General features: G+C 33.3%; 3 protein-coding genes across 3 annotated transcripts in view; 2 read left to right on the forward strand and 1 right to left on the reverse strand.

Annotated features, from left to right (window-relative positions):
- Window positions 1-143: 143 nt before the first annotated feature.
- LOC106115295 (DNA ligase 1) lies at window positions 144-2377 on the forward strand. Its single transcript, XM_013308650.1, has one exon. The coding sequence runs from the start codon at window positions 178-180 to the stop codon at window positions 2299-2301; it is 2124 nt and encodes a 707-aa protein (XP_013164104.1). The 5' UTR covers window positions 144-177; the 3' UTR covers window positions 2302-2377.
- Window positions 2378-3406: 1029 nt separating this feature from the next.
- On the reverse strand, window positions 3407-5393 carry Aprt (adenine phosphoribosyltransferase). Its single transcript, XM_013308645.1, has 3 exons — window positions 5233-5393; window positions 4802-5039; window positions 3407-4406 (listed from the first exon to the last, which is right to left on the reverse strand). Exons 1-3 carry the CDS (start codon window positions 5319-5321, stop codon window positions 4182-4184), a joined length of 552 nt encoding a protein of 183 aa, XP_013164099.1. The 5' UTR covers window positions 5322-5393; the 3' UTR covers window positions 3407-4181.
- Window positions 5394-5660: 267 nt separating this feature from the next.
- The window catches only part of LOC106115291 (trichohyalin), an 18456-nt gene continuing 9583 nt past the window's right edge, over window positions 5661-14533 (forward strand). Inside the window, exons 1-2 of the mRNA XM_013308644.1 lie at window positions 5661-5934; window positions 7674-7829. Of these exons, the coding sequence (XP_013164098.1) occupies window positions 5836-5934; window positions 7674-7829 (255 nt within the window). The 5' untranslated portion in view covers window positions 5661-5835. The remainder of the gene's footprint in view (window positions 5935-7673; window positions 7830-14533) is intronic.

Consider the following 14533-nt stretch of genomic DNA (forward strand, 5'->3'; position numbering starts at 1 on the left):
AATTCAATGACAGTTTAAAGCCATAATTTTCCTGCAGGAAGAGGTTAACGTGAGCTAATAAAAAAAATATTACGAAGGCAGCTCGTTTTGTTGTTTCATACGAAATATTTTCCTCAATCTGTTTGTCGTATAAAAGCTTTGAGATTTCCATATTTCGCACAGTCTGAATCCGGCACCATGGATACTAAGATCTGGTTTTTACTTACGCTTGTGGCTATAGTTCGATCAAAAGATCTATCCGAAGGTTCCGAAAGTTTTGGAACTAATAGTCAGAAAATATTTGATGAAAATAAAAAAGCGAATCCAGCGATATGGCGTCAAGTGGACAATATTACTATAACTGGAGACGAAGGGATGAAAATCAATAAAATCCTGGTGACTGATTTAAGAGAAGAAAAAGATGGAGAAGCGAAAATACTTGAAGGAGGTATCGACCACCAAAATGTGACTATAGAACTTAAAAGCCCTACAGCATTGAGAGGATATGACTTCCATATTGAAGTGTATGCAAATTCTGACAACACCAAGGCATCAAGTCACGACGCATCCAAACAAGAAACAAATGCAAAACCCTCTGATGAAAAGAAACCCCTCAAGGCAGTTCCAAGTGTACCTGTAACTTTAACGAGAGATGAACCAACTTCTGAACAACCTCAGGAAGGAGGTAAAAGACAAAACCGTGATGTAGAAGACAAAGATAAAACTAATAAGCAACTCAACCCACATTCTACTAGTGCAACCACAGTGCCTGAATTGAAATCAACAAGCATCCCAGCAACGAATAAAGACAAAAGAGAAGATAAATTACCCGAACACGGTAACACAAATCAACCTATACACTTACAAGAAGCACCCAAAATGCCTGAATCAACCGCAAGAAGTATTCCAACGACGGAATTGAAAATAGCCGAAGAAAAACACAACCATCATGAAATCCATGATAATTTTGAGAATAAAAAACAAACGAATTTCGAATCGAACGATAAACATGCCGATGTTAAATATTCTCAATTTAACGTACGTGAAGTGACACCCAATGTACCTATTAACGTGCAATCCCCTGCTGAAGAAGGTCATAAGAGACATGTTCGTGACATTAACCAAAATTCCCCGGTAGTAAAAACTAAAGAGCAACCATTGCCTCCTGCTACATTAGGAAACCAAGGTTCTACTACAACTAAAGTTGCAAATGACGAAACAAATCAACCAGAAAATAGTCAATCAGCTCCGACAGATAATAAACAAATTAAAGAGCAAGTCAACGTCGCTAAAGAAGAAAAAGTACACGAACGCCATAACCACAATAATAGATTCAATGGACGTTATGTTCCCGATAGATTTGCTCGCAACCGTAACTCCGATTCAAAACGAGACACTTCTACAGAAATCAACAAAATCTCAACAACAATTACATCGCAATCTAGTACACCAATTATTCCCAGATTAATTGTAAACGTGCCTACTACAAACAAGCCTGAAAGTAGCACCGGTAAGCAAATTAATAGTGACATTAATACAGAATTACATACTAACAAGAGAAGCACATCTGAAGAAATCACAGCACACAAAAGGCATACACGTGATACAATTGACAAAAATAATAAAGAACAACCCAATTTATCAACTGGCAACTTAAAATACTCTCCAATTTCAACGACATTGAAACCTGAAATAAATAGAAAAAGTGAATTAAACATTAATACAAGCAAAGTTAGCTCGTATGGCATAAAAGTGCCAATTGAAGCTACTGAAAAAGATAACGAAAATAAACAAGATATTCCGAAAACAGACAATTTAGAGAACAAAGAAAAGCAAAGAAATATTAGAGGTACTGAAGACAAGGAAGAAAAAGACAATAAATTGACTACTTCAACTACAAAACCCGGAAATACAGAAAACCATAAAAACGCACCATCTACTGAGAAAACACATATCCAATTACCCATTCAATTTAAAACTACAAGTCAAGATAAACACCCTAATGATGCTAAAAAAGAAAGAATCACTCGTGACGTCATAGGTACTCAAAATACTTGTCATCAATCAAATGACAAAAAATTATGTGCCCCTGGTATGAATACCGAAAACGGAAGGAAATCAGACGAAAAAGTTACTGAAGAAAAAGAACTAAAAGGAACAACAGTTGTAGTTGCCAGTAATAAAAATGCTAAAAGTGAAATAACCCCAAAAATCGGAGAAAACGTCACACAAAAAAATGACTTAAGTACCACAGTGAAACCTTCAATTCATCGGGAAAACGAAAAAGAAAAGCCAGAAAAATCTTTAGTACCACCTCAATAAGTATTTTTTTAAACTCTTCATTGTAGCAATTGTTTGCTGTTTGCACTTCGTTTATTAATATTAATAATTTAAATGTTACATTTCTATTTATTAAAAGTGTAAAATAAAAGAAAGTGTATTTATTTTCCCTTTATTATTATAAAAATACATTGTCAATAGTACGGAATGGTGAATATTAAAATAAAATATAATAGAACCCCGGTAATACGATTTCTAAGGGACCGAGCCGAAACCGCAACGGGGTTAATTCGGAAACCATTTCTACAAGAGACACGTGAGGCGTGTGATGGCATATAAAACGTGATGAGGATCGTATTAAGCTTTAAGAAATGTACGAAAACATGTCAGAAGTTACAGGGAACTAAGTAACATGGAGTATTATGCGAGAAATCGTATTACCGGGGATCTACTTTGTAAATTGAGCATTTGTGATATAAAATTGAAACAAAAAATACATTACTAATTAAAAAAAATTGTGATTAAGTCATTCAGGTCTTTTGATAATTGTGTTAAATTGTAAAATATAAAGTATCAAAAGTCATTGTAAAAATAAATATAATATTGATATAAACTGATATATAAACACGGCTAAGCACTCACGTATACACGTCCGGTGGCGGCACCGACTAGTTTCGAGCCCATCGGGGACCTTCATCAGGATGAGTGGTACTGGTATTATTTCGTGGACTCGGCCCGTCGCTCAATGAGCGTTCAGCCGTGTTTATATATCAGTTTAGTATAATGTCTTATGAAAGTTTGAATAATTTAATAATATTGATATGTCAAAAATTTCTAAATCACTTATTTGGTTATGATATAAAAAAAAAAATATTTGATCTAGGATTTATTCAATCTTGAAATTAACTAAATTTGCTATATCACCATGCATTTCCACTGCCGAAACATTATTTCAAAAACATTATTGTCTCGTCGCAAAAACTCAAATAACACTATATTCTTGTAAAGATGTTTCGTTAGTAGAAACTCATGGTCATTTTGGTCAAAATGATATACCTCAATATTCCATCAATAACTTAAAAAATAATTATTTATTTGTAATATATATAAAGAAAAAAAAAATTATATGTCCAAAACAATAGGCATATAAAAAGTATTGATTTCCTATTTTATATTTATTTGTACTGTCTGCTTATTGATAAAATACTTATTAAAATCTAAATTACAGTCACACTTGGACAAACTAGAATACAACTGCCATATTTTCTGTTATATAGGTTTCTCACCGAATGTCTCCATCATGGAGGTTATCTGTTAGGCAGATAATAAATTTTGCTTAGAGGTTTCCTGCTTACCCAAGTTTGACTGTATATTCAAATTAAATTGTCTTCTTTGACAGCCACTGACCAATATAAATGGACTGACTATAAGTAGAATTTTTTGTGTCTATTTGATTTCCGCCATTTTGGCACTGATGGTAGCAGTTTTTAGCAATAGTGTGGATAGAGACAGATTTAACTGTCCCATATCGACGGTGGGAATAGACAATGTACATTTGCTCCAAAGCAATTCCATAACGAATTTCAAAAATGTATGGAACTGACCAGCGACAATCACATGACTTATTGTCAGTTTTATATATTTTTGAAGTTTGTAATACAATCACTTCGGAGCAAATACACTTTGTCTAGCCCTGCAGGCACATTTAAATCTGAACTAAGCAAAAGCAATTGCCTATCCATTTATAGAGAACAGTGTATCCACAGATAAAACAGGTCAGTCATATCTTATGAAACAGATAAAAAATAACCTCTATGACAGAGCCATTCATTGGACAGAATAAATTTGAGGGAATATTTGGTGACAATGTCTAAGTATTGTCTTATTACTGTTGTCTTAATCTGTGAAGCAAAATCTTTTTACTAGTCATATTTTATCAAAGAACAAACAGGTATACCTTTAGGTATGTTATTCCGTCCGTTTAATGTAACTAATTCCATCACAACTACACAACCAATCACTTCCGCACCACAAGTCTTCAATAGATTCGCTGTTGCCGTTATTGAACCACCTGTCGCCATCAAATCATCCACAATAAGGCACTTTAGTCCAGGACGGATTGCATTATTTTGTATCTCTAAGATATCCTGGAATTAAAAAGATTTTTTATGTAATACACTGTACTCAAATATGAAACTATGACTCCATTTATGTGGAATAAAAAAAACAGTAACCTATGTGTTCTTCCATATACCTTCTAACAAACCTCCATCCATACATCCAAACAGTAAGTAGTAAGATTATTATTGGGTGTGCTACTGTCATAAATATGCATATTGGGATCCCTTTTCTTTGATAATAAAGATAAAGACTAAGTTGTAGCAGCTAGTCATACTTATATTATAAATATGAATGTTTAGATAATACATAGATGTAGAACATAGTCTAAAAGAACACATAGGCTACTAATTAAGTTTTTTTTAATTCCGCACATATGGTGTTGTGGGCGGCAGCTAGTTTTTAATACTTATATAAAACTTACCGAACCATATTCCAAATCATATTTATATGCTTCAACTACACCGGGCAGCTTTCCCTTCTTCCTCACAGGTAAACATCCGATACCTAGTTCTGCTGCCAAAGAAAATGAGAAGAGGAAACCTCTTGCCTCTAAACCAACCACAGCATCTACTTCTGGAAAGTTCTGTTTAATGGTTTGTATGAGTAAACTCTGTAGTAACTTGCATGTTGAACCATCTGATATCGCTGAAAAGATGTCCCTGGAAAAGAATTTATATAAATTATTTAAACATTTTTGTGATATATGTAAATGTAAAGAAAAAAAATAATTTGGAAAAGCCAGTAGTTTTTTGTAAATTGAAATAAAGTGAATTAATATCTAAAAAAAAGGTAAAGGTTATTTTTAGTATTACATACATATATAAAACAAAATTCAATTTATTAACAACTTACCAAAATAAAATTCCTTGTTTAGGAAAATCGGGATAGCTTTGGATTTTACTTTTCAGCTCTTTTATCTTGTTTTCAAAATCATTATCCATGTTGAGTTTGAAAAAACAGAAAATATAATGTATGTCAAACTGAGCTAAAGTCAAATATCAATGATAAGGTAACTTTTTGTCGTGAAATAAGACTCAAGCATTACAATGCCATTCTCCCAATATCCAAATTCAACAATTATAAAATAAGAATAAAAAAGCTTATTGAGTTATTAGAGTGTTAATAGTAAGTTTTGCAGGGAATGTTTTGAAAATAAAAACATTTTGTAATTAAAATAAGAAAAATAATGGCGAATAGTGCAACTAAAATGCCTTTGTTTGGTTGTGACTTTTATTTAAAACAACAACTGTCAGACGTCAAATCAAATTCAAAATATTTTAATTCAACGGTTATTATTTAATGTTAATACAAATTAATTCATTATCCAACAAAAACATGTTAAACTCAAAGTGTTATATACCAAGATAGAAAATTACACGAAAGCGACGTTAAACGAATAATTTCCTACATTGATTTCCCGCCATCGCAAACTTTTGAAACTTTCGCCGATCAACAATGTTATCATCGAATGATTTAGAGAGGCTAATTGCAGAGAAGAGACATGACATAGAGAGGGAGAAAATTGATTTGGGCTTATCAAGATCACTAGATAATGTAAGTAAAAGTAACTTGTTGCATTTTACCGCCGTGTGATAATATCGATTTTTCTACGTTGCCTCAGTCAGCCGGTGAAGTAGACATTAATTAATACTTCGTTTCAGTACATCTGAGGCCGTTCTGTAATGTAGTCGCGTATTTCATTTTCCGTGGTGTTTGTTTTGTAAATAGTGCGTTTCAATTGTTTACATTCTTCTTAATATTTTTAGGATGCTATAAAATAAAAAATATCTTGCCATGTATTAATATAAGGTAAGTATAGATAAGACGTAATTTAGTTTGTAATGAAATTGGCAATAATAATCAATTTTAAATTTTCAAAAGGGTAGAAAATTAAATGAAAAAATGGTTTTCTGATAGTTTTAATTTTTTAATTCCATTTTTTATATTGGTTTCACATAGGTATTTACCTAAATCTTAATTCCCAAAAATAAAATAGAGTAAAATTTATGATAAACATTGGTTCATTTGTTTTTTGAATATTAAAAAAAATAAAATTAAGAGGGTATTTGTAACTTAAAGAACTTTCTCTTAGTTTTCGGACTCCTGCTTCAAATCCTCTACCCCTTCCCATTCTTTCCTGATAAGAAGGATGGTAAAGGCAAAAAAGACTGAAATGAAACCTCCGGAATGAATACTCCTCAGAGGAATTGCTTTTGTTTTACACCTGTCTTCTGTCTGGTTGTGGTACTGTATGATGCAGGTCCATTCATGTAAAGTGGAGAGACATACAGAGAGTCAGATAAAATTTTAAAATTGTTTTGTGTATGAAATATGAAATTTTTTCAATGTTACATACAGACACACCAATTTTTTTATTATTATATGTATGGATTAGCTTGCTTAACTTTCCTATTTGATCATGTTAAATCGTTATTACATATTTAGGGGACAATCTACGCACATGTTTCACAAAAATAAATGCCAAGAAATATTGATTATAAATTAAAAGGTTATTCCCCTTTGATAACTAAGTTGTACGAAAATCGAAATACTGTATCCTAATGTTTTAGGTCATTCGTGACGTTTATATATCTAGATAAAGTATCAACAAACGTAAAAAGTTTTTTATTTAATGTTTTTAATTATAATTAACCTAGATTTTTATTAAAGGTTAACGCTCATTTCACACCTCGTCCAGCTGTCACCGCTACGCCTCGCGATCACCGTGGCGTTCACTCGACGTCTGCTCGGGGATGAAAATAAATCTTATATTTAAAATTCTCGTGTCACAATTTTCGTTCCCATACTACTCCGAAACGGCTTGACCGATCCTCATGAAATTTTGTGAGCATAATGAGTAGGTCTGAGAATCGGCTAACATCTATTTTTAATCCCGCGCGGACGGAGTCGCGGATGACAGCTAGTAAAGATATAAAATTGTAATATGTCTTTCTCGCCTGTTTGGGTAGTCGGCGCACCGGCGCGAAGTCTGGTTGATGACGAGTGGACGCCTCGATGATATAACGTTTTGCTAACAAATTTTCTGTCATAAGTAGCTGTCGCCTGCGACTTCGTCCGTCAAATTTAATCAAAATCCGTTGAGGCGTTCCGAAGATAAATTCAAAGAAACATCCAACTCTCAATCAGTCCATCTAAACTTTCGCATTTATATTATGTAATGCTAACTGTATGTAACTTCTCGCTTCATCGATAACGTCTTGGCGACGATGAGTTGCGCGGCGTTTGCGAGTTGATTAGTAGGCGTTAACCTTTAAATTGTGTTTTTGTTGTAGAATGTAGAAGAAAACAAAGAATATAACAACAGTAAGAAAGTTCAGATCTCAAAACAAGTGTCACATAATAATTATGTGAAACCAGATGATAGTTTACAGAAGGAAACAATTTCACTTGAAGAAGATATACCTGCTGATTTAGAAAGATATATACGCGTAAGTAAAACATAGTATATTAAAATTATATAGTTACTATAACAACTTTATTTTTTATGATGACGTCATAAATTTCAAATTGCATGTTATTGCAAGTTTTAATGTAAGCTTCTACTGCCGAAAGACATGAACTTAATTATGTTTCCGTCCTTCTCATTCTTTTTGTAAAGACAAGGATAACAATTATTTTGGCAGATGAGACACATGGTATAGATATATATCCCTATTTTATTACTCACTAGATTTCGCCCGCGACTTCGTAAGCGCGAAATTAAAAAAAAATGTAATTAGTAACCTATGTGTTCTTCCAGACTATGTTCTATATGTATGCCAAAATTCTCCGAGATCCGTTCAGCCGTTCCAGATATATCTTCAAAAACATGATTCATCTATCCATCCAAACATTCGCATTTATAAAATTAGTAAGATAATATCTAATATCTAGTCATCGTATCTTCATTTTGTTAAATTTTTATACAAAACTAGCTGTCGCCCGCGTCTCCGTCCGCGTATATAAAAATCTTAATATATAGATAACTTAAAAAAAAGCAGCTCTTCAAGGCATAAATTAAAAAAAAAACGAATGAATAGTATTCTGTGTCCGTCTCCTGGCTCTAAGCTACCTTCTCACCAATTTTCAACCATATCGGTAAAGCCGTTCTTGAGTTATAAATAGTGTAACTGACACGACTTTCTTTTATATATATATAAGATGATTAATTTTTCTGTCCGTACATTAAAATTAAGACAGTAATTTTTTGCACATCAAGTACTGAGTAGGCGACATGTCCTCCCACATCACAACCGATAAGATATGAATTATGTATAAGTGACGTCATACCACACAATAAAACTAACGACACGCTTCGTAGCGCACAGACTATAGCAGATTAACAGTTGCCTGCGACTTCATACACGGAATTTAAAAAAAAACTAATAATAAATATAGCCCATGTCACCCGGGGATAGTGCAGCTTTCAAACAGTACAAGAAATTTTTAAATCGGTTCAGTACTTTCGAAGACTATTCGTTGCAAACAAACAATCAAGTCTTTCCTCTTTATATTACTCCGTCCATGCGGAATTAAAAAAAACATAGTAGCATGTGTATCCTTCCAGAGTATATTCTACATGTGTCAAATTTCATCGAGACCTATCCATCTATACATCGAAACATTCACCTTTATAATATAAGTAAGACTTACTATAATATGCCCATCACTAGTGTATCCTCAGCCTAAACTAATCAAAGTGAAGGCATCGTATTTCGCTTCGTGAACAGTTCACCAAGAATAGAGTAATTTACGTTGACTTCGCGTGCTGGTAAACATCTGACGTCCGCTGTCTAGTCATTACTGTCGTACTGTCTGTTGCTTATACTGTGGCACACCGGGGTAACACAAAAATAATCTTACTAATATTATAAATGCGAATGTTTAGATGGATGTTTTAAGGTATCTTCGGAACTAACTGAAATTTGTCATAGATGTATATCATAGTCGATAAGAATAAATAGGCTACTAATTACGTTTTTTTTTAATTCCGCCCGGACAGAGTCGCGGGCGACTACTAGTCAAGCATAAAATAAATAAAAGCAATCCATCCAATCTATTTCATTGTAATATTTTACTTAGTAAAATAATAACTATGCTTTGATTAGTACGGGGAAAGTACTTTATTTATCAACTTAATAATATAATCTTGTATGTTTGTATGTATTCATAATATATAAAATAGGATTTAGGTAATTACACTTCGCACAGGTAGACAGTAAAATCCGATTAATATTAAGCCAATTTACGACACTGTTTATATTTCCAAACTGTGTTGTGGGAAACGTAGGCCTTTGTATGGTTACTTCGCAATGTTACTTTGAGGTTATTTCACGTTTATGTACAAACTAGCTGATGCCCGCGATTTCATCCACGCGGGATTACAAAAAACTTAATGAGTAGTCTATATGTTCTTCCAGACTATGTTGTACATCTGTTCAAAATTTCATAGAGAACTTACCTTTACTAACACAAAAAAAAATTAAAAAAAAATGTTTGTAAATTCAACGTATGGTTTTCAATACTTAGAGATACGAAATGTACTTTGAGTCGCTCAGTGTACATTAAGTATTGTAACGCCTACTCAGTTCAAGTATTAAGTTTTTTAAACATTTTTTTTTCAACAAGAATGGTGTTAAAACGTATATCAGCAACTTGTAATGTCTGCCTATAATTAGTCACCCTCTAACGCGTTTTTGGGTTGCTATTACATTTTGTTGTGTTTATAATTACATCATTTTTGTTGCGTTATGTAGCTCTTTAATTAACTGTTGTGTTAAAGTAGAATTCCACTGTAATGACAGTGACAAGGATATTGGGTCCTTGGGCATAATAATCAACCTGTCCTTATTCCTATTGAGAGTAGGCACAGTATGTACTTACTCTACTTATATAGTACGTAGTACTCAAGTTGATTTACTTAAACATCGTCATATGTTAACAGACATAACTTTCTAATAGAAGTTTTCTCGATTAAAACGAAGTAGTATATGAAAATGAGAAGAAATTTCAAGGTCACGTTTTGTTAAAATTCGTTACATGAAAGAGAAGGAAGATACAAATTTTAATAATTTGGAATTCGTTCTAATTTAAAGATCGCATCGAATCGAAAAACCTTTTTCTTATATCATTCGAATTTTTGTATTTGAAAATTGATTTTAGCTGTAAGTTAAGTGGCTTGTTACATTTACGACCTTTGATAATGCACTGGGCGTGCAGATTGTATGACTCATTTGGTCTGTCGACCTCATTGACTGAATTAGCTCTGGCTATTTAGATTACCTCACATCTTATGTTATCCTGGTACTTTAAAGAGAATTTAAAAATGATTCTCCAGAATATCATCATCATCATCAGCCTATATTAGTCCACTGCTGGACATAGGCCTCTCCCATGGCACGCCACTGAGCACGATCCTCGGCCACTCTCATCCAGCTCTTGCCAGCTGCCCTGCGAAGATCATCGCTCCACCGAGTCTGAGGACTCCAGAATATGCTTATGAATAAAAACATATACTTATTTTTTTATTAAAGAGTATAAGAAGGATGAATAATGTTTTCGTACAAATGTTTCGGCAGTGTAAACGCACATTATAAGAAAGAATTTAGCGTAATCATATTTCATACTAATATTATAAATGCGAATGTTTGGATGGATATTTGTTTAAAGGTATCTCCAGAACAGCTGAACGGATCTTGAAGAAATTTGGTATATATATAGAACATAATCTGGAAGAACACATAGCTCACTTATTTTTTATATCCTGCGGACGGCGTCGCAGGCAACCGCTAGTAGGTAATTATTTTGACAAGACCGCAGACCATTTGTGTAATGAGACGCATTTCTCCTCCCCCGCGCCGCTTGTCCTACCCCGGCGCGCCCCTGTCTGCCGCTCCCTGATCTGACGTAATATTCGTATTAAAAATAAATTATATACTATACTAACAAGACTCCCTGGTTTGTTTGTATAGACAGACAATTTATTGTCTTACTTCACTCTACTACTAATTTGTACAAAGTTAAAGAATTTTATAGACAGAGGGCGTAACACGAAAATTTATGACAAGCGCCATCGTATCGTTATCGATAAAATTTGTGCAATATCGGTCGTAAATTACACCAAAAAATCTCGTACTTATCTTACTTCTTACTAATATTATAAATGCGAATGTTTAGTTAGATGGATAGATGGATGTTTGTTTGAAGATATCTCCAGAAAGGTTGCATGGATCTCGCTGAAACTTGGTACAGATATAGAACATAATCTGAAAGAACACATAGGCTACTAATAACTTTTCTTTTAATTCCGTGCGGATTCCACTGTCAACAAACTTTTGACACAATTGACGATAACGATTCAAAGGTGCTTGTCGATATTCTTGATAGGTCCACTAAGGTGTCATTCGAATACTCACCGGATTATCAAAAGTTTTTTTTAAGTTATTATTATTAGGAAAAATACCAACAAATCTGTTACTTTTTTATATATAGTCTATTAATTAACTTTTTAATTAAATTACGCATTAGCTATAAGATAATTAAATGAATGTTTTATTTCGATATTAGGTCACCTAGTATGAACGCACCCTTAGGGAGCGGTCGTCTGTATTGAAGTAGTCTAGCCCGATTAGTGTAGCTAGCAGTTGTTTGTTGAAAAACAATCTGATATTAGTTACTGTAACAAATAAATTGTGATTATTCAAGGGTTTTTGACGTGTAAGTTTTGTTTTTCTAATAATTACAGAATGGACTATTCTTTTCGAAATTTGAGGACTTGATTGATTTAACTTCAATAAAGGATTTCTCTGCCAACCCCTCTCAGTTACGGGCGTAATTTTCTTGTTCAATAAAGGATTTTTTATGCTTTTAAAAACGGTTAAAATTTGTGTAGAATATAAAGTGATTTTTTTATTAAAAAAAATTGGATGGTTGGATGGCATACTGGAGTTTCTATAAGTTTTTTTGTTCCTATAAGTTTCTATAAGATAGGTAACTTAAAACTGGCTGTTACAAACGATTCCGTCCGCGCGATTTAAAAAAAAACTTATTGAGCAGTCTGTGTGTACTTTTTTTTTATATCATAAAGTGGCAAACGAGCGAGCGGTCACCTGAAATCGCTGAATAGCGAAGTGACCGTTGCCCATAGACATACGCAATTCCATATGCGTTGCCTACCTTTAATCGACGGAGGAGAGGATGCACAGAAAGTAAATATTTTACCCTTCCATGCATCCTCTCATCCGGAAAGTCCACTTCCACTTCCCATCCTTTCCTTATGAGAAAAAGGGTGGGAAGGGAAAGAGGACTAAATTAGGTCTCCGGGACGCACACTCATCAGACGAAACGCGGAATTGCTTCCAATTAACGCCTGTCTTCTGCGTGGTTGTGGTATTTTACCGGGCGAGCCGGGCCGATTCGTGCGAACATGTTAAAGCGGGCTCTACCACTGTTAAAACCTCCAACTATGTTCTACGTCTATGTCAAATTTCAGAAATTTCCATGCATCCGTTCTGGAGATACCTGCAAACAAATATCCATCCATCTAAACATTCGCATTTATAATATTAGTAAAAATAAATATTTAAATGCAATCCGAATGAAATGCATTTTTTCTGCATTTCGAATTATATCTGACGTAAAATCACTTGGTATGCTTAAGTGTGCAATTAAAAACAACTTGCACGATAACTTGACCTATGTTAAGCGAATACTTCAACTTAAAATGACGTTCTTTTGGCATAATGTTTTATGAACTTTAGCCAAGTATAAATGTTGCCAAAATATATGCCTTATTTGGCATGTTATAAAAGCTAAAGTTTAGAGCTTAGAAACTAAAGGAAAAATCCATCCATCCATTTAAAGTTTTGACAAATGGATTGAAGTTTGTTAGCATGCAACTAGAAAACTTCTATAGCGGATTTTTATTAAATTTTGCACAGACATAGGTTACTGTCTGGAATAGCGCATATTTTTTTTTCTGCGTCAACGAAGACGAGTAAAAGTTTGTATACATTTGTAATTGAAATTGTATTCAAGAAAATGTATGTTTTTAATTTTAATTATTTCTTAATTATTTAGTGTTAAGTAATAACAATATGTTTTGTACATGTTTATCGATAGTGGAAACTTACTGGATGTATATTCATATTGTTAAATCTCGTAGAGTTAATAAAACGACGTGACTGAGATATAATCGAAGAAATTCTAATCGGAGTTTATTAAGTAAAATGACAATATAATCTGATATCGAAATTATTAGAAAATTAAATTAAAAACTGTTACTATTCGTATACCACTTTCACATTCTTAAACCCCAATAGCACAATAGTTTAAAGTCCAGCCTACGAAGTATACGGCTATGAGTTTAAATTCGCTATTAAAACTACATTTCGTCTTATACTCCTTATTACTTTGATTCTCATTTCTATTTATTTTACGATTTTTATATATTTTTTTACTCTAAGGAGATTCTTTATCCGTCACTAAGGGTGCCCTTTAGTGTAAACTTAACGAGAATCTACTTTAAGGGACTCCCTTTTGTTTTTTCTTAGTGTTGATAGAAGACGAAGTCAATATCACTTGTTTTTATAACCGATTTCAAATAGGAGGAGGTTCTGAATTCGTCTGTATGTTTTTTTATTTTATTTTTCGTCGATAACTCCGCCCGTTTAATCCGATTTTTTGCTATTGAAGTTTTAACCGTAAATGTATTTTAGTATGAATCAAGTTTAGCTAAATATCTAGGAAGAGGTAGAGATGAAAATACTGCAATATGCGCTGCGCATGTCGCGAAATGCACAAATCAATACGACTTAAATAGTTTGGACCAGGAGTCTAGAATCGTACGAGGGAGCACTAATATGCGCCAACTACCGTACTCATACTAGGCCTTAGTGTAGATTTTGTATCTTTAATATAAACTAAGGATCTTCCTCAGTGACCGAAACGACCTTGAGTTACTTTTAATTACTGAAAATTTTGTAGATTTTTTAACAATGAATCTACATTGAAATAAATACTTTTAATATTATGTCCTCAATTTATTGATTAATTTTTAGTCAAGATGTACTCATTACGGTAGTCACTTGACGGTCATATTAATCGTGGGTTTTTGAGACCAAAATCTCTGTATAAAACATACCGTTCCCTGTCA

The sequence above is a fragment of the Papilio xuthus genome, unplaced genomic scaffold, assembly GCF_000836235.2.
Source record: "Papilio xuthus unplaced genomic scaffold, Pxut_1.1 DF827870.1, whole genome shotgun sequence".
Taxonomy (NCBI): Eukaryota; Metazoa; Arthropoda; class Insecta; order Lepidoptera; family Papilionidae; genus Papilio; species Papilio xuthus.